Here is a 20338-nt window from a genome sequence, read left to right as displayed (position 1 = left end):
CTCCTGGGCAGTATTCACAGTTTCCCATGTTGCAATCAACTGATGATGGGTTGCAAAGCATTTTTGCAATGCACTGCTTATAATTGTTTAAGCTGCTGTTTGTTACTGTATTTAGTTTGGCATTTTCTATCATTAATTTTATGTTTTGGTGAGTTGTGCACACGCAGACAGTGTGTGTGCCTCTCCGATCAGCTAATACACAATGTATTGGTCTCAAATCAGCAAATTTAAAGAAACCTATTTTTATGTTAGGAAACTTGTCTTTAAAATGCTTGTAAGCTTCTTTAAAGTTACACAAAATAAGTCTTTTTGATATTTTTGTTTTATTTCCACTTGTTTCTGTAATTGTCACACAATCTTTAATACCTGTCATTGCCCTGCTAACTTAATCATTTTCATAAAATGAATGTACACTTTGACAGTTTCTGTTGGTAAACACTTCCCTGATTTTGGGTTTGGACCTTCCATGAATCCTTTCTCTTTCAAAATATTTTTGGACTGCAGAACAATGTAATTAGGAGTATTAAATTCCCTCATTATTTTCCTGACACTCCACTTTTCAGGTAAACTTGTAAGAATCATTAGTTTTTTTGCTCTACTTATAGATTTTTTAAAGTTTCTTTTAAGATTTTCAAGAACAGATTCATCAGTATCAGTATCTGACGAAGAAGTTTCAGGAGCAATCAAAAGTTTACGTGTCATTGATGAGATTTTCTTCACTTTTGATTTGGCGTAATGCCTAGATGTTAGTTTTCTCTTGTCAATTGGGGACTCACCTAGTTCTTGAAGTGTTGTGTTAAATGTTTGAACAGCTACTGAAGTTGGAGTGAAGTCCGGGTCTTGGTCTTGGATGATTATCTCTGATCCAGAAGATTCTTCTTCAACACTTTCATCACTGATGGGCTCTGGTGTATTTTTCAATTTGGTTATATCTTTCCTACATTTATCACAAATCTTGGCACCACTTGGTATTTGAGGAAATAATTTGGGCATCCATGTTGTGACATTTCTGTTTTTTTCTGTCTCTAATAAAATGATTTGACTTCTTCAATGGATTACAACACTGCACTCTTACAGCACTGCACTTTTTACTTGGTTCCATATTTATACAAAAACCACTTATAAACTGTCCTTCAATGTATAGATTTACTTGAAAATGAACTATTAAATATAATAGATACAGACTGGTCAACACAGAGGTAACAATTGATTTGCACTTAAACCACACTGCACAATAATGCTGTAGGCACACACGCCTTAGAAGGTAGCAATGCAGACTACATCATCTCAACAATGGCTCCAGTCTCTGAATTATTGTACAGACATCAAGCCTTATGTATACGGTCCTCTATTGACGTACTACCTTAAAGGTCAGTTCAGTTTGGTCAAACTGGGGCCGTTAGTGAAAAACAAGAGTCTGGAATAATTTTTTTTTTTTAACAATGAACCCATCATCATCCCAGATTTATATCTTGCCATGTGGTTTTGAAAATTTTCAATTATGTACTTTTTGTAAAAAAATTAAATCAAAATATTAATTACCATTTTGAAAAAGGTTATTAATTAGGAGCTACGTTTTTTTGTCTATCACTGGAAAGAGCATGCAAAATGCTCTAGCTCAATTAGGGCAGCTCCTAGGGCAATTTAAAAAAGGTCCGTTCACACATTTTTGGCCAGTTTTTGAAAAGTTTACATGACCATATTTCAGGAATGGTTCGAGGTAAAAAATTGAAATTTGGTATTTTTCTTAGTTTCAGCACCCACTATAAGTATACCAACTTTCAGCAAAATCTAAGAGTGTGAAGTAAAATTTTTATTTAAAGTGTGTTGATTTGACATGGAATGACTCTACTGTCTATTTGCTGGTCTATTCAGGGGCATTCTCTTGATCATACATAAAATGTGTAAGTACCTTTGTAGTTTCTTTTCAGGATCATTATCATACTGGTAAGCATAAGAGATACCAAAGCCCAAGTAGTCAAATATATGGACTTGCCCTAATATTATTTGATACCCCAAAACATTTGGATATGCGGCAATTCACAACTGGGCACAACGTCGTGTCATTGTACCTGTGTGAATTTATGTGCTCTCAAGTAGAATGGAAGTTCATATATGAGCGACTACTGTCTAATGTAATTTTTGAAGTTTTCCCAGTGTAATGAGTATTCCATGAAGTTTCATGATTGCAGCCAGGTGGTAGTAACACCTTGCCAAGCTATTTCTACTGACAACCATTCTGTCATCTTTCGGTGATTGTTTCACACTGGAGATTGCTAGCATTTGTCATTAAGGCTACAACAAGACATGGTGTGGAGAGTCATGTGCAAAGGTTACCACTGCATGAGCACCCTCTGTTCCATTTAACACTCTCTTTGAATGTGGCTCCATTTGTTGTGAGCAGGTGCATGCATAATGATGATTACTACATTCACACTCTCTGTTGGAATGCATGGCTGTAGAGTTAGAATTCAGGTGTCAGCAGGATAAAGTTAACTGTTTTTACACATCTCACAAGGCATAAAATGTTTTCTTTCTGAAAGAAATCACTGACCCATGCTTTATCCAGTTGAAAGCTCCCGTCACTATTGATAAGATCTTCCACCAAATATATATCCACAGATTCCTTAATAATTGCATTCCACAAGAATCTTGTCGGAGTCAAGATTTCCATGGCAGGATAGTACATTGATCGTCCTGTGGATATACAATGCTCAGCTATGTCTGGCTCACTGTGCTGGGTGAACATTTGCAACACACTTTTCAAGTACTTTGCGTGTTGACTGACCAACATAAGGTTTGTGACACAGCCTACTGTGATCCCAGATCATCTTTTACTGAACCAAGTAGTATGTAGGTCTTAGTAGGTGGCTGTAAGATTACCTAAATATGATGTTTCTTTAGGATTCTGCCAAATTTAAATGAAACATTGCTGACCTATTTGAGGAACACCTTGGACTTGAACAGGCCCTTCTCCTCTTGATCTCGTGAGTGATCACATTTCTTCCCCATTAAAGCTGTGTTGATCTGATGTGGACAGTATCCATTAGCTTTGAAGAACACAGAGTGTATGTTTTCCATCTCCTTTGCCAAGGCTGTTTCTATCAGATGCAACATGTGCTTGGTACATCAAAGTTTGGATACCCATTGTCTGAGAAGTATGGTAGCAGCTAGATGCCTGCAAATACAGGTGCATATGAGTGGGCTTACAGTAAACAATAAGCCCCAATGACCCATCCACTTTGTGACTAACTAAGATGTCATAAAATGGTGCCACCTTTTTCCACTTCCATTGTATATTGGATAGTCTCATGGACTGAATTCAGCTGCTGAAACAATTGTGACAGCTCTTGTTCACTATAGGGCCACACTACAAAAGTATCATCAACATATCACCAGAATACTTTTGGTTTAAGTTCTGCTGAATTGTGTCCCTTCTCTTCAAAGTCCTCCATAAGAATGTTTGCTACCAGAAGGGAGAGAGGATTATCTGTGGCAACACTGTCAATTCACTTAAAACATTCTGCACTGAATAAACAGTAAGCTGAGGAATGACACGATGAAACAATGCTGTAGTATTGGTTTTGAACTTGCTGCTAATGTGTGACTATGAATCCATGAGAGGGGCCCTAATGAATAATGAAAAGACATTAAAACATACCAATAAGTCTGATTCAATGAGCAGTAGTGATTCCAGTCTGTTAATAAAGGCAGCAGAGTTGCAAACACAATGAGAGTATTTTCCCACAGCAGGTCTCAGTAATGAATCAAGCTGTCTAGCAAAATCATGCGTAGTGTATTGGTACTGCTCACAACAGGATGAAATGGTAGACCTTTCTCATGAAGTTTTAGAAGACCATTTAATCTTGGTGGAAGAGGAGTTTATGGTCTTAATATTTTTGCAACTTCCTGCAGAAAAGATGAAGGTTTAACACTAATGTTTTTTTCTTTTTACTCCCCTGTAAGGTCTTTATCATTCTTCCAGTAAGTTATTTCTCTAAGCAGGCTCTAACTTTTCTGGCCAAAGATCTCACGTGGCAACAGTACAGTGACATTTCCCTTATCCACTGGAAAGACTACTCTGTGAGGATTGTCTTGTAGCTTCTGTAGCATGGCCCTTTTCATAGAAGAAATATTACTCTTATGAGGTGGAACTCTCGTAGGTGTGTAGCATGTTTCACATCTCATTTGTTCTCCTGTGTCACTGGAAAGAGCTCAAACAGTTCCCTGTCCACAAATAGTGGCAATAAAATCAGATAAAGGCAAGTTTCTAGCTTTTCCCAAACACTGACAGTGTCACACTGTCAATTTCTTGTGGTGACACTGCTGACAGATAAGGACCTTCTATTATCATCTTGAAGAAGACTCCTTTTTATGGACCCAGTCCACCTCTACCATGATAACACTGTAACACTGTCAACCCATTCGCAGGAATGGGAGAATGGCTGCAATCTCCATGAGCAGACAAAACATTTGTTTTGAAATAGCATCCAGTTCTTGGTGAGTAAAGCAAATCCTCTACTTCATCAGTGATATGCTTGTCTTACAGGCTATGAACTTGGCAGCAGTAGTCTTGATATGTATCACTCTGGCAAACATTGGAATGAGGCCATGGCACTTGAGCCAAAAAGGCAAAGAACTTAACCATCTCACTCATTTATAATTTAACATGTCCAACCTCCGAATGTGCGATGCCATCTCCTCTCCAAAGGTGATTCTTTAAGTTTTCCCAACATAATGAGTATTTCATGATGTTTCAGATAGCAGTCATATGATGTTCACATCTTGCAATGTATTTTGGCTGACAACCATTCAGCCATCTTCAAGTGAGTGTTTTACACTGGGGACACCTAGTGCAAGTCACTAAGTTCATAGCAAAAACTAGTGCGGAGGAGCATGTACAAAGATTACTGCTGCATGAACATCCTCTGTTGAGTTTAGCAATTTCTTCAAATATTGCTCCATACGTGGCATGCGGGTGCATTCATAATTGTGATTCTGCATGCATACCCTCTGTCAGAATGCGTGCTCATGAAGTTAAATTTCAGATGCCAACCAAATAAAGTTAAGGGCACTAAACTTCTCACTGGGCATAAAATGTTTTCTGAAGCTGGTACAATTAAGAAAACTTCCTGCCAAATGTATTTCCGTAGATTCCTTAATAACTGAATCCCAGAAGGATCTAATTGGGAGCAAGATGGATTAATCTGCTGTGGTCATTGACACATTCAACTTAACTATCACAAATAGATTCAAACTACAGCCCAATCCTCAATAAAACTTTATGCATCAACCACCCACCATTAATAACACATTTAGTAAGGTTCAATTTTATTTATTTTACATGTTCAACTGCTTTGCATATAGTAGATTTCCTACATTTTCTCATCCTATTTTTTAAAAAGAGAAAGGATGTGGAGAAAGTTCATGTGTCAAGAATTTTTCAAAATTAACATCAGATTAACATTCCAGAAGATTGGAAAAGGGCACAGGTCATCCCCGTTTTCAAGAAGGGACGTCGAACAGATGTACAGTACTATAGACCTATATCTCTAACGTCGATCAGTTGTAGAAATTTGGAACACGTATTATGTTTGAGTATAATGACTTTTCTGGAGACTAGAAATCTACTCTGTAGGAATTAGCATGGGTTTCAAAAAAGACCTATTCGTCCACGAGACTCAGCGGGCCACAGACACAAGATTCCAAGGTAGATGGCGTGTTTCTTGACTTTCGCAATGTGTTTGATACGGTTCCCCACAGTCGTTTAATGAACAAAGTAAGAGCATATGGACTATCAGACCAATTGTGTGATTGGATTGAAGAGTTCCTAGATAACAGAGCACAGCATGTCATTCTCAATGGAGAGAAGTCTTCCGAAGTAAGAGTGATTTCAGGCATGCCACAGGGGAGTGTCGTAGGACCGTTGCTATTCACAATATATATAAATGACCCTGTGGATAACATCAGAAGTTCACTGAGGCTTTTTGCAGATGATGCTGTAGTATATCGAGAGGTTGTAACAATGGAAAATTGTACTGAAATGCAGGAGGATCTCCAACAAATTGATGAATGGTGCGGGGAATGGCAATTGAATGCAATGTAGACAAGTGTAATGTGCTGCGAATACATAACAAGAAAGACCCTTTATCATTTAGCTACAATATAGTAGGACAGCAACTGGAAGCAGTTAATTCCATGAATTATCTGGGAGTAGGCATTAGGAGTGATTTAAAATGGAATGACCATATAAAATTAATCGTCAGTAAACGAGATGCCAGACTGAGATTCATTGGAAGAATCCTAAGGATATGCAGTCCGAAAACAAAGGAAGTAGGTTACAGTACACTTGTTCGCCCACTGCTTGAATACTGCTCACCAGTGTGGGATCCGTACCAGATAGGGTTGATAGAAGAGATAGAGAAGATCCAACAGAGAGCAGTGCACTTCGTTACAGGATCATTTAGTAATCACAAAAGCGTTACACAGATGATAGATAAACTCCAGTGGAAGACTCTGCAAGAGAGACGCTCAGTAGCTCGGTACGGGCTTTTGTTGAAGTTTCAAGAACATACCTTCACTGAGGAGTCATGCAGTATATTGCTCCCTCCTACATATATCTCGTGAAGAGACCATGAGGATAAAATCAGAGAGATTAGAGCCCACACAGAGGCATACTGACAATCTTTCTTTCCACTAACAATATGAGACTGGAATATAAGGGAAAACCGATAGAGGTACTCAAAGTACACTCCGCCACACACTGTCAGGTGGCTTGTGGAGTATGGATGTAGATGTAGATGTAGATTATTTTTCTGTGATGACCATTTGGAATATGCAAAATTTTTGGTAACATTTTCAGGCAGCAGCAGTCTTGTAATCTATAAAAAATAACTGAAAAAACAGCAAAGATCACAATGGTACTTTATTAAATTGACCAGTTTCAGCCTATACTTAGGCCATCTTCAGACAGCACCACCAGTTGAAGCTGACAATGCATACAACAGCCAGTTGACCTCAGTCAGGTTGACTGGAACCAATCCATCTCATATCTTTATGCAAATACTCATAACAGTAAGGACATGAATTCCATTGCTCATTATGATTTTTACATTTTGGAAACCATCATATGAGAGGGTAGGAAAAAAAAGAAAAAAAAGTTATGCAGCCTTCTTAAAACTTCCAAATGAAAGGTTTGATTGACAGTCTGACCTGTCTGACCTGGGGGAACAAACTCTGAATGAACTACACGCTTGGCATCAAAAAAGCATATCAGCATTGTTTTGATGTTTTATCTGATTTGACAACCTTTTTTTGGATGGGATGACAGCGTGGAGGGTAAAAATCATAGAGGGAGACCAAGAGATGAATATACTAAGCAGATTCAGAAGGATGTAGGCTGCAGTAGGTACTGGGAGATGAAGAAGCTTGCACAGGATAGAGTAGCACGGAGAGCTACATCAAACCAGTCTCAGTACTGAAGACCACAACAACATATTGTATGTACATATTTTTATACTAAGAAGTATGTAACTTATGTGTGTCCACTTGTTCAGTACAGTAACATGTAAATATTTGAGGTAAATCAGTTGAGTACTTTGAGAGTTTAGGTAACAATGTTTCCTCTTTACATGTTACGCATATATTTATATGTTATACATGTGGCGGTTATCGACTGCAAGAGTCGACCGCCTCATCTTTGAGAACGAACTTCTTTGAAAACTGTTGATCTCAATGTGTTCTGAACTCTGTATTCGAGCGGATGTGTTTGTGCCAACATGATCAAAATAAAGTTAATTCATTATAAATGAGCAAATACTTAATTTTGGGTCCAATATTACCGTACATAACATCTCAGTCCCCATACTGTTGACCCCGATGCTCACGAACTCTTGTTACGATGCAAGAAATTTGTACTGGAACATCGAAATGGACAAACAATGCAGCAATCCTTTGTTGGATTTCTACGTCCATCTACTTCGAATCGCACTGCATCTGGATGCAGTGTACAAGAAATGTAATTAGTGTGTAAATTCGCGACTCTTGTGTGAATCGTGCTTTTTGGTAACTTTCGTCTCCTTCTCACACATCGCCAATGCGACCGAGGCATTCACGTCATCCGTTGAAACACGCTCAACGTGTTGGTAATTTCACTTCCGGACAGTGCAGTGCTCCTTCGCCAATTAATTTGGACAATTTTGACTTGCTTTTGTGTGATAATTATTACAGTGACATTCGTCAGTGCAGTGCTAGGACACCAGACAATCATGCCAAACAATGGACTGCAACAAACTGGGACTATGTTGCAAATCCCAGTTTGCACAAACTCCGAACTATGGCTAAATCGCATGCCTGGTCTAATTCACAAATGCCCATCACGGCTGCCGTGTCTTCCATGCTGCATGCAAATTCATTCGACCCGGTTTCCGCACAGCCCATCTTCCAGAGTTCGAATGTTTGCACCAACTTTTCCACCGCTTCTCCGTGCTTGTCCCTCATTTGCAGCATTCAACTACCAACATTTCTCTTGGACCAACTTCCAGTGTGGTTCATGGGCATAGAGTATATATTCTCCTCTTATGGCATCACCGACAAAAGTGAAAAATACCTCGTACTCTTCAAGCACCTAAAGGACTATCATTATATAATTATGGACATTATCTGTGACAATTTGAGTGACAAGTACACCAGAGTGAAAGCCGCTTTAATTCAGTGCCTGTCACCAACATCACAGGAACAATTTCATCAAGGACATCCTACCAATCAACGACAATGCAAGAATTACACCGACGACAATGCCGGCTGTTTCTCAGTGCAACACTGGATGTGCCACCCCTCCCTCTACGCAGCATCCGAGCCGCACCGACTCTGCTCGACTGCTACCGACAGCGACATCATGGCCACTGCCTGCTGGCTCACTGACCTCGACGCAGTCAAAACAAACAGCTGTGCGACATACGATCCCACCACGGCTACCACACCCGCATCTTGTCATCAGTTCGCCGACACTATGCACGCTTACCGCCCGGCCGTTCACTACTGGATCGCGCCCGCAACTTGTTCACCCACCCCAGAAGGCGATTTCAGCCATATAAATGCTTCATACAGCAGTGAACATGTTTTCACTCTGCCTCCAGTGAGTACTGAGTTTCACATTCACGATCGCACACACGATCTCTTCTACTCAAACTATTATGTCAATACCGTGCTGCCGACCTTGTCTTGTATGCCAGGTTACCCTTTGATAGAGACAGATTCTGATTTCGGCCCCATCTTACTCAGTGATACACAGCAGACTGCTTTACGACATACATTTTCGCCAGAACAACTGTGACAGCTATGTGAGCAAATTGCGACATACAACTTGTTGGTACAAGATCAGTTACACATGCTGCAGCCGACACCGACTGAGCACAACATGCAACGAGATGCTCCTGTCATTGTTCGCCTCTGACTGCTCATGATCCTTTGCCGTTACTACCAGCTACAACTAATACCCTGATGATCACGCTACATGGATCTATGTCCCAGATGTCACAACTGTCATCATCACACCACCTCAAGTGGAAATACTACGTTACTGATGTGATACAAGCAACTTGTTTATGCTGCTGCCACCTTTCATTGGTAGTTCCAGACACTTTGTTTCTGTACCACGGCATAACCAACCACATTCCAGTGCCACTTGCTTTCCTGCCCTCTTCAACTACCTCCGCAATGTGCGACCAACACATCTGCCGTTTCTGCTTCGACGAGTGAGCATCTTTCTGCTCCAACGCACGACCGTGCAGCAGTTCCGTGTGAGCAGCTTGCAGCCTTATGACTCGACTGTAGCGCCAACAGTGACAGCACACATGCAGCTCCAGTTCCATCGAACTGTGTTGCCTCTCCACCATTTACCAGTTTTCGACTTCTTCACATTCACATTACGTCTCATCGCCTTCCTGCTCCGACCATGGTTTTGCCGACCACGCCCGCCTTCCACCACCTCTCACCATTGCCATGCCTCATGCACAGAGCTTACGGCCACGCCCCCCAACCTTCGATCACAACTGTTTCGCACATCAACACACCGACAGTGTCACCTCCGCTTGGAACATCCTGCCACCTACCGCTGTAACACACTCACTGTCCATGGACTCTGAGGTGACGCTTCCGTCTACACCGAAGTCATCCACCGCCAAGTTCAGTCATGTGCAGCTTGCTGTTTTCTCCCCTGCTGTGACATCAAGCACCTCTATAACTCCATCATTACTGCGAGTGTTGCTCATCCAGTATCTCTTACGCAACATGTTAAGCCACAGCATGCTTACTTCTTTACGTCATATGGCCAATAACAAACTGTTACCAGACACGTTGCCTTCTGCTTCCACTGTGCCATCAGCAGCATGGCATGGTCAACCAGTGGACACCTTCCGTGCCTTCTTCCCTCTACTGGTTGTGCCTACCAAGACATCGAGAGACAGTCCGATCGCGCCTTGCACTAGCACCTGCCATGACACGATCGGTCACGTGCACCTGCGACATCAGCCGGCCAGGTGCCCACACGCCTCTCATCATCCTTACCGTACTCTGCACTACCGGCGGGGGCTCTGTGGCAGTTATTGACTGCAAGAGTCAACCGCCTCATCTTTGAGAACGAACTTCTTTGAAAACTGTTGATCTCAATGTGTTCTGAACACTGTATTCGAGCGGATGTGTTTGTACTGACATGATCAAAATAAAGTTAATTCAGTATAAACAAACGAATACTTAATGTTGAGTTTGATATTGCTGTATGTAACATCTCAATCCCCTTATACATATTAAAATATATAGCCTATGTCCATCCAAATGTTCATTAGAGCATGGTGTAAAAATTTGAATAAATCAGTCACAAACTTTTTCAAGATTATTAGTAACTACATTCCCTTTACACATTACAAATTTATTTGTTTATATATGATCCACATTTAGAAACTGGTAAATAAAAATGTTCACATATCTGAATGCAGCATTGTGTCAAAATTTTGAAGCAGCTAGAAAAGAACTTCAGATTTAAGATTTTGAATACATGAACATTTCTATTTTTATATAGATTTCCCTTACAATTATTACATATATACTTATATATTACAAGCAATGCTCCAGTAGGCAAATAAAAACACACAAATATTTGAATGTGACATTGTGTTAAAATTTCAAAGCACTCAGTTAACAGCTTTCAGAGATTCACGTGAACAAATGAATATTTACATACTTACATTTTTATTTATACACATGTGAATGCTCATTTGATCCAAATCTTATGTCTTCAAAAGTTCTTCTGCAATTGCTTTGAAACTTTGACACAACAATGTGTTTGAATATATCTGTGTTATTATACACCTACGGGAGCACCATAAGGTGTATAACATTCACACACTCAAATGCAACATTATATATAAAAACAAGCATACACTCAAATGCAACACTGTATCAGATTTATGATTTCAATCTCATAAGCCATAGTTTAGTTTCAGAAGAAGAAAATATTACACTAATTCTACTCAAGAGCACCAGTCTGGTGTGTGATGTTATACTTGAAAGCTGACAAGGTGACAAGTGGAGATAAATCTTGATAATTAAATTATTATTTCAATATTTTTTATTACAGTCTATTATCACATTTGTAATTACAATGCCAACCAGTTTTGTCCATATTCTGAACATCCTCAGATATATTAAAACAAGCAAAAGCCCTACCCTGTCTGATCTTAAACAACTAATCTGAAAGACACACACACACACACACACACATACTCTTTCATACAGATGCAACTCACACACACATTTGATCACAGTCTCCAGTAGCTGAAGCCACACTACCTGTGTTCAACTATTTGGTGAGAAGCCACTATCCTTTTCCTCTAGATTTTCCATTTTTTGATAACTAATCTGATATGATAAATGAAATAGTGTTTATGATGCCAACTCAAGTTGCAGAGCAACATGTCAGTTTTATGCGCTTTGTGCAACTTCCATATATCACTAATGATGGTAAGACTGTCTGAGTGGAGTGTGTAAAGATGGGCTCACATGGAAAGATGTATGACTGTTTTATGCAGTTCAGTGACACTGTCTGGGTGTTCCCATTGATGGCAACCTCCAGCATATGGCAATCATGCCCAACAATCTCGTGAGGACTGGTGTATGGAAGTTTGAAACCAGGCCTGATCCCTTCAATCTGCACCATTACGTGTGTGGCAGTTACCAAAACTGGATGAAGAAATGATGACTGGATGCCATGCCAAGGACTGGGTTGAGGATGGATGCGTGCAACATGGGAGTGCAACCAATCCTGGAATTCTGGTATGTCACAGCCAGAAATGGTAACAGAAAGCTCAACAAATTCCCTAGGTATCCAGAAGAGCCAAAAGAGCTCACCACAGACCAGCTCAGCTACAGAGGTATTGAGCTCCCTCTTGAAACTTATGCAGAGGCCAAAAGGACAATGGGGAAAGCAGTACTCCATGCTGTATTGTGCAAAGCAGAGCATACTTCAAAGTGTAATGGCATCCCTCGACCATGCCATTGATAGCTGGGTGATAGGTGGTGGTGCAGTGACCACGAGTGCTACTGAGTTGTGCAAGCTTGTAGAACAGCTGGGATTTGAATTGCTTTCTGTGATCCATGATGATGATGTGGAAGGGGGGCTAAATGGGCTATCCAAGTACTCATGCCACACATTTGACTGAGATGTCACCTCTGAACATCATATAAAATGGTCAGCTATGGTTAAAATGCACTGTTGGCTGTCAGAGATGGGGAGGTGACCAAAATATCAGTGTGGACATGAGCAAAACCTCCCTGTAGCTTCAGGAAAATCACCAGTGGGAGCACAGATTTGCTGGCTAATGTTACTGCACTGACAAGTGACACAGCTGTGGGCCCACTGTGTCAGTCTGTGCAGACACCAGGCCACACATAGTGATGCGTAACAAGCCTGCTAGTGGCTTTAATACCAGGGAGGTATAGGTTGTAAATCCTGTCAGAGGTCTGGCAGTGGAAAGAAGCTGGCAGAAAAAATCATGGGTTGCCTGTGGTTGTGTCACAGAACAATTCTGTGTTTCCATTAGGGATAGATACACAATCCAGTCTGAGACCAGTTGTTGGCAAATGGTGAGAGCAAGTACAGCCCCAAATCAACCATGCTGCAGCATGTGCCACAAAATCAATGCAACCAGTGACCCCAGGATTTGTGACAGACAATCAGCAACAATAGGGTCAGTTCCCGAGATATTCCAAATGAATGTGCTGAACTGAGAGATATATTTTGGTTGGCAGAACTGATGTGGTGAGCAGTGATTTTTGGTCTGTTAGAAGGTGTGTGTGATGGGTTAGTGGTTGGTAAATATCATATAAAGTGCCTAGACTCCAACGATATGTGAAAGTACCATATCACCTCAGATGTCAAGCAGCTCCCTGTCAGAGACACACTATTTGTGTTGTGCAGTGGTGAGTTTTCTTGAGAAGAAAGCCATTGGTTGTCAACAACCACTGAAGTGTTGCTGCAAGGCTGCATCTAAGGCATGCTGTCTGGCACTGACCATCAGTGCCAGCTGGGCATCGTGGACTGAGTGAGCCATAATTGCAGCATTGGCGAGCTTGTTTTTGGCAGTAGTGGAGTCAGTATCTATTTGATCAATCCAAGGAATGGGATTGTTGTCCTTTGTGTTGGGACTAGCAATGTCATCTGTCATCAGTCCTTGAACGGATGCTGTGCCGGGGAGATGAAAATGGCAGAGGTTCATCATTTCAAGGAATTGGTTGAGTTCTCAGAGGGGTTCAAAGATGCTGAATTTCCCAAATAGCTTGAGCTTTTTCACGGAGGTGAATGATGCCATCTGCACAAATCTGGTGGCCCAGAAATGCCACCTGGGAGGCACCAAAGATACATTTAAGAGCTTTAATGATAATCCCAAATTTGTTGAACCGTTGACACACTGCTGTCATACAGTCATGGTGTTGTGAAAGTGAAGAAGAAAATACCAATATATTGTTGAGATCAATGAAGCAAAAGGGTAGGTCATGTAGCACACCATTGATGAATTGTTGCCATGTCTTTGCAGCTTTCAGAGGCCAAATGACATGAAAAGCGACTCAGAGAGTCCAAAGGTCATAGAGGTGGCTGTCTTTGAGAGTCTTCCATGGTGGCTAGTATCTATGTGAATGCTTTCATACAGTCAAGGATACTACACCAAAGTGCTGCTGAGTACGTGGTTGAATTTGTGCATCCATTAAGAGCACAGTAGTCACTGAAGAGTCACCAGAATTCATCCTTCTTCAGTATGAGGCAGAGAGGAGAGGTCTAGGGCCTGCTTGAACAGCAGATGGAGCCAACTTGAAGAAAAGTCCCAAATTTGGATTTAGCAGCAGCAAGCTGTTTTGGTGTGAGGTTTCATGGTCTGCTGAAAACCAGAGGTGTGGATATGGTGGACTGTGCTGTGTCATACCTCCTGTGGTACTCCAGATGTTTGTATGATGGCTGAGAAAGGGTCAAAAAGGTACTGGTAAGCCGTCCACTAGCAGGAGGGACGAGCTTCAGTGCAAAGTTTTGTGCAGCACACAGGAACCCAAGATCGAGTGACCAAAGTTATTGTTGGTGACATGAGGGCCAGCTATATCAGGAAGGAGCCAAAAATTTACTAAGACATTGGTACCAATAACTGGCTCCATGACATCTGTGATGGTGAAATGCCAGCTGAAAGTGTGGTGCAGTCCTATGTCCAATTGCATCAGGTGGATACCAAGAGTGGTGATAGGCATGTTATTGGCAGCTGACAGTCCCAAAGGAGTTATTGGTCGATGCCAAGGTAGCTGTTCGCAAAGACAGATGGACAGGTCAGGCCCATTGTCTATATGGAAATGCTGGTTGGGCCTTCTGCCCAAAGTGAACACATGCTGTGAGACAGAATGGCATCGGTGCATGTTCACTCACAGATGCCGCAGACATTTGGGTGAGTGCATGGTGGGGGGGCAGTGGGAAGAACGCTCACTAAACATGCAGTGGTACAGCACATAGCGGGTTGGTCTTCAGTGACATTTGGGTGATCGAACGGTGGGGGCAGTGGGAAGCATGCTCACTAAATGTGCAATGGTAGCAACATAGGAGTTGGTCTTTGTCAAAAGAATGTTCATGGGTGCACTAGTAAGGGTGTGACATTGTTGGAATAACAGCTGGCCAGGCACGAAGTGCAATGCTTCAACTGTAAGGATGTCAATCTGGAATGAAAGCAGCTGGAATTACTGGCTGGCCATGCTGGTCTAATGTGCAAGAGACATTGTAGCTGTCATGTCAAATGGTTCAAATGGCTCTGAGCACTATGGGACTCAACTGCTGAGGTCATTAGTCCCCTAGAACTTAGAACTAGTTAAACCTAACTAACCTAAGGACATCACAAACATCCATGCCCGAGGCAGGATTCGAACCTGCGACCGTAGCGGTCTTGCGGTTCCAGACTGCAGCGCCTTTAACCGCACGGCCACTTCGGCCGGCCTGTCATGTCAGAGGTGACATCAGTTAGGCTGGAAGCAGTAACATGAGCTGTAACAGAACACAGACCTTAACCACTGTGTCAGAAAGGAAAGCTAGTTATTGCAGTGAAAGTGTCTTCTGAGTTGTGAGGATGGCATGAGCCTGACTAGGCAATCAGTTCAGCCAAAGCAGAGGCAGCAACTTGTCTGGAACTGTGCCAATGTTGACAGTGCGCACAGGTGACAAGAGCTGGAATGGAGTTCTGTCACCAGAGTCATCACCTGCAATTAGATGATGTACACATTCAGCTGGGGGACATAGAGAGGTGACCTGCTGGTATGGCCCACTGGATGGTGGCACATTATTGATTTCAGCAACTTTGGCAGTGTAGCACTGGTCAAGCTGGTTGGCAATATAAGCATATTGTATATGCTCTGACATTACACCATTGCAATGAAAGCAGGCCTCGACCTGTGTGAACCATAGGGATGGATGGGTAGGTAAAAAAAGTGTTGATCAGACAGTGACATGGTAGACCATAGAATGCAACTCACTGGAAGATGATGTGGCAGCAATATCAGCAGTGGCAGCACAATCCACGGGAACAACCTCATCATAGTTAATCATGTTGTACCACACATGCACAGCAATTAGTCTGTGCCAGCAAGGTGTTACCACTGTAAGATAATTTATGTAGGAAGCAGAATATACAATTACACATTAAGTTAATGCTTGTTGATAGCACTGTTGGTACATGAAAGCAGTCACAATCTCACGCAACCCTATTCACCGCAGGGGTGACCACTTAGTCACTGCACACCGCCTGTCGCAGGAGCAACCACTGAAAAAATAATGCACAATTTGCCGGGTGAATGACCACTCATACTGCTACACAATCTGTAGCTTGGGTGACGACTGAAATCACATCATATCACACCACACTAGAGACCACTGACGATACTATACAATCCCTCACTCAGGCGACCACTGAAATCAAGTCATATCCTGTCACGTAAGTGGTCATTGATGACACTACACAATCCGTCACTCAGGAGACCACTGAAATTGCAGTGTTGTCACAGCACACATAACAAACCAGCATGTTCTCATGTGGCTTTGTGTTGATATAGTTGTATGTGGCTGCTGCAAAGATGTAGTGGTGGAAAAACATCTGATTCCTCTGCTTCATAATCTTGCTGGATCCTCAAAATTGGAAACACAGTGACATGAAACTACAGTTGGTAGGAATTGGACACTGCACTTGCAAACTATGTTGTTAGGGTCTTGTGTTTCAACTTTTATGTCAGCTTGCTCTTTCAAGTGCCATGCTGTAGTCGATGCTGTGAGCTTGCAGCTTGACTAAGCATGCTAGCAGCATTGCACTGCAACCTGTACTGTAAGTTCAGAGCATGGCCAACAGATGGCAGTACTGTGGGTAACTGTGCTTGGCAATCACAGATGGCAGTTGCTGCAACTCTGTTAAAAAACTAACTTCAAACGTTAAGGACGTGGATAGATCAGGCATCTGTACATGTAGACTACCAGTCTACATCACATTAACTGTAGACATATGATCAATTATATGTTAAAGCTAAAATGCTTACCTGAAAGGTGTCTATCATGGTAAGAGGAAGCATTTCATCCACATTTCCTATGTCTTTTGAAAACCGGTTGAGAATTCTACCTAAAAAAAAAAGGGGGTAACAATTAGGCATTCCAATTGATGAAACTTATTATGTAGAAATATTGAAGAGAATGAAATCTGTGGAAGAATAAATAGTAAGTGATGAAAGACCTATTAACTGTTGGACATAACATGGGATGGCATGCTCAAACCTGCACATATTACACTACAGTGAAATTTAAACTTCCTGTTTGGGAAAAGGATATAAATCAATTTTTGTTAAAAATAACTTACTGAACTATATCATCTGATACTCTACACCAAGGACACTTCTCAGTCTACATGGACATACAGAAGAAAGCAATGAACAAGATGAATGAAAGGAGAGCAAACAGAAGTTGTAAATAAGACGAGCAACCATCTGAACCATTTCAGTTGAATCCTCATCCAGTTATCCTACAACCCTGGTGACAGAATGTGTATATATGATCATTCCATGTCCCCATAGGGAACTCTGAGTGTTCAGATTCTGATCTGACATTTCAGCCTTCTGCAAGGAACTGGCTGCACAATGTCTACACAATCATCTTTAGGTGTGTGTTTGATGTATAATAGACAATGTGGTCATTTGTGTGTGAGTTTTGTGTGTGTGCATATGTGTGTGTGTGTGTGGATGGGTGGGTGGGTGGGGAGTCTATCTTTGACAAATGCCTTGTTGGCCAAAACTCTTTTTGTTATACCTCTCTGCAAGTCAGCATCTCTACTATATGGTGAATAGCAACTATCCTTTTCTTATATTGCTAGATGTATACATGTATAGATAACAATTACTCTACACCACAACTTAACCACATGAACATCTTCTGACAATGGGAGAAATCATGTTCTAGAAGTTTCTGAAACATGACGAATCTCTGTAAGCAAAGATTTTGCTAGAAGTGATATTAATGATATCTTAATGGTATATCAAAATATACAAAATTAACTACTTAATCATACCAGAATATACACTGAAGAGCCATAGAAACTGGTACACCTGCCTAATATCATGTAAAGCCCCTGTGACCACAGAGAAGTGCCACAGCATGACGTGGCAGGGACACTACTGATGTCTGAAATAGTGCTGGAAGGAATTGACACCATGAATCCTGCAGGGCTGTCCATAAATCTGTAAGGGTACGAAGGGGTGGAGATCTCTTCTGAACAGCACATTACAAGGCATCCCAGATATGCTCAATAATGTTCATTTCTGGGGAGACTGTTCCTGGAGCCATTCTGTAGCAATTTTGGATGTGTGGCATGTTGCATTGTCCTGCTGGAAATGCCCAAGTCCATCGGAATGGATGCAGGTGACCAGACAGGATGCTTACGTAAGCGTCACCTGTCAGAGTCGTATCTAGACGTAACAAGGGTCCCATATCACTCCAATTGTGCACGCCCCCACACTGTTACAGAGCCTCCACCAACTTCAGTAGTCCTCTGCTGACATGCAGGGTCCATGGATCCACGTGTTTGTCTCCATACCCAAACATGTCCATCTGCTCAATACAATCTGAAATGAGACTCGACTGACCAGGCAACACGTTTTCAGTCATCAATAGTCCACTGTTGGAGTTGACGGGCTCAGGTGAGGCATAAAGCTTTGTGCCATGCAGTCATCAGGGGTACACAAGTAGGCCTCCAGCTCCAAAAGCCTATATTGATGATGTTTCGTTGAATGGTGCACGTGCTGACACTTGATGACCCTGCATTGAAATCTGCAGCAAATTGTGGAAGGGTTGCACTTCTGTGATACTGAAGGATTCTCTTCAGTTGTTGTTGGTCCCATTCTTGCAGGATCTTTTTCTGGCCGCAGCGATGTCGGAGACCTGATGTTTTTCCAGATTCCTGATATTTGCCGTATTCTCTTGAAATAGTTGTATGGGAAAATCCCAACTTCTTCGCTACCTCAGAAAAGCTGTGTCCCATCATTCATGCACCTACTATAACACCACATTCAAACTCACTTAAATCTTGATAACCTACCATTGTAGCAGCAGTAGCTGTTCTAAGAACTGTGCCAGACACTTGTTGTCTTATATATGTATTGCTGACCACAGCACCATATTCTGCCTGTTTACATATCTCTGTATTTGAATATGCATGCCTGTACCAGTTTCTTTGGTGCTTCAGTGCAGCTGTGAACAAGAGTTCTGATAATATGGACAAATTATTTGCTAGTAAACAACCACATACTGAGGCGTTAAATTTAGTCAAACAGGCATTGTTTACATTGAAAACAGCCACTACCTTCATCAGTTATAACCACAAGAAATCATAAACATTATGCCTCCAGTAACATTTTCTGTCAGGCATAAACACCCCTCACAAAAGTTTTGTGGGAACCAATGATGAAAAAAAAAAAAAAAAAAAAAAAAAAAAAAATCATTCGCCTTGTTTTAGTTGCCCTTTGTACTTTGGTAATCATTGTTGCCATAACCACATCTTGGTCTCTGATATCAGTTTCTATGTGGACACCCTCAAAGAGGTCAGGTCTATTTGCTGCCATTAGATCCAATATACTTCCATCATGAGTGGGGTTCTGAACTACCTGTTCGAGTTAGTTTCCAGAGAAGGCATCTAGTAATGTTTCACAGGATGCCTTATCATGCCCATCACAAATAAGACTGTAAATTTCCCAATTGATAATTGGATGATTGAAGTCCACTGATGAGTACAGTATGATTGGGGAACTTAAGTACAAGCAAACTCTAAAGTTTTCAGTTACATCAGAAGAGGAGTCTGGTGGGCAATAGAAGGATGCAATTACCATTTTATGCCAATCCCTGATACAGAGTGTTGCCCAAACAATCTCACATATAGCTTCAATTTCTATCTTGGTGAATCTGAGTTGTTTACTGTGTGAAAAATACATGGTCTCCATTTCCCATTGGCCTGTCCTTTCATTACACACTTCAATTTTCCCCAAAAATCTCACTGCTATCAATTTCAGGTTCCCACCAGCTCTCTGTACCCAGTATTCTGTGAGCTTCACTGATTTTCAAGAGCACTTTGAACTTTGGCACTTTGTTGTGAATGCTTTGGCAGTTAACCACTAGGATTTTAATACTCTCACCTGTGGGAGGCACTTCTTTTATTGTTATCTGAATTGGATGTTGAGTCACCTAACATACAAAACCCTTGTTTGCACACCACACACAGTCAGCTAGAACACACTT

The 20338-nt window shown here is 41.5% G+C and overlaps 1 protein-coding gene across 3 annotated transcripts in view; it reads right to left on the bottom strand.

The window, feature by feature from the left end:
- Nucleotides 1–20338, bottom strand: part of LOC126236178 (probable multidrug resistance-associated protein lethal(2)03659) — a 417284-nt gene that overhangs the window by 118042 nt on the left and 278904 nt on the right. For all 3 annotated transcript variants that reach the window (XM_049945275.1, XM_049945276.1, XM_049945277.1), the window contains one exon: nucleotides 17101–17180. In XM_049945275.1, the coding sequence (XP_049801232.1) occupies nucleotides 17101–17180 (80 nt within the window). The remainder of the gene's footprint in view (nucleotides 1–17100; nucleotides 17181–20338) is intronic.

Source organism: Schistocerca nitens, chromosome 2, assembly GCF_023898315.1.
Source record: "Schistocerca nitens isolate TAMUIC-IGC-003100 chromosome 2, iqSchNite1.1, whole genome shotgun sequence".
NCBI classification, from domain to species: Eukaryota; Metazoa; Arthropoda; class Insecta; order Orthoptera; family Acrididae; genus Schistocerca; species Schistocerca nitens.
This window is presented reverse-complemented; position numbering and strand designations above follow the sequence as displayed.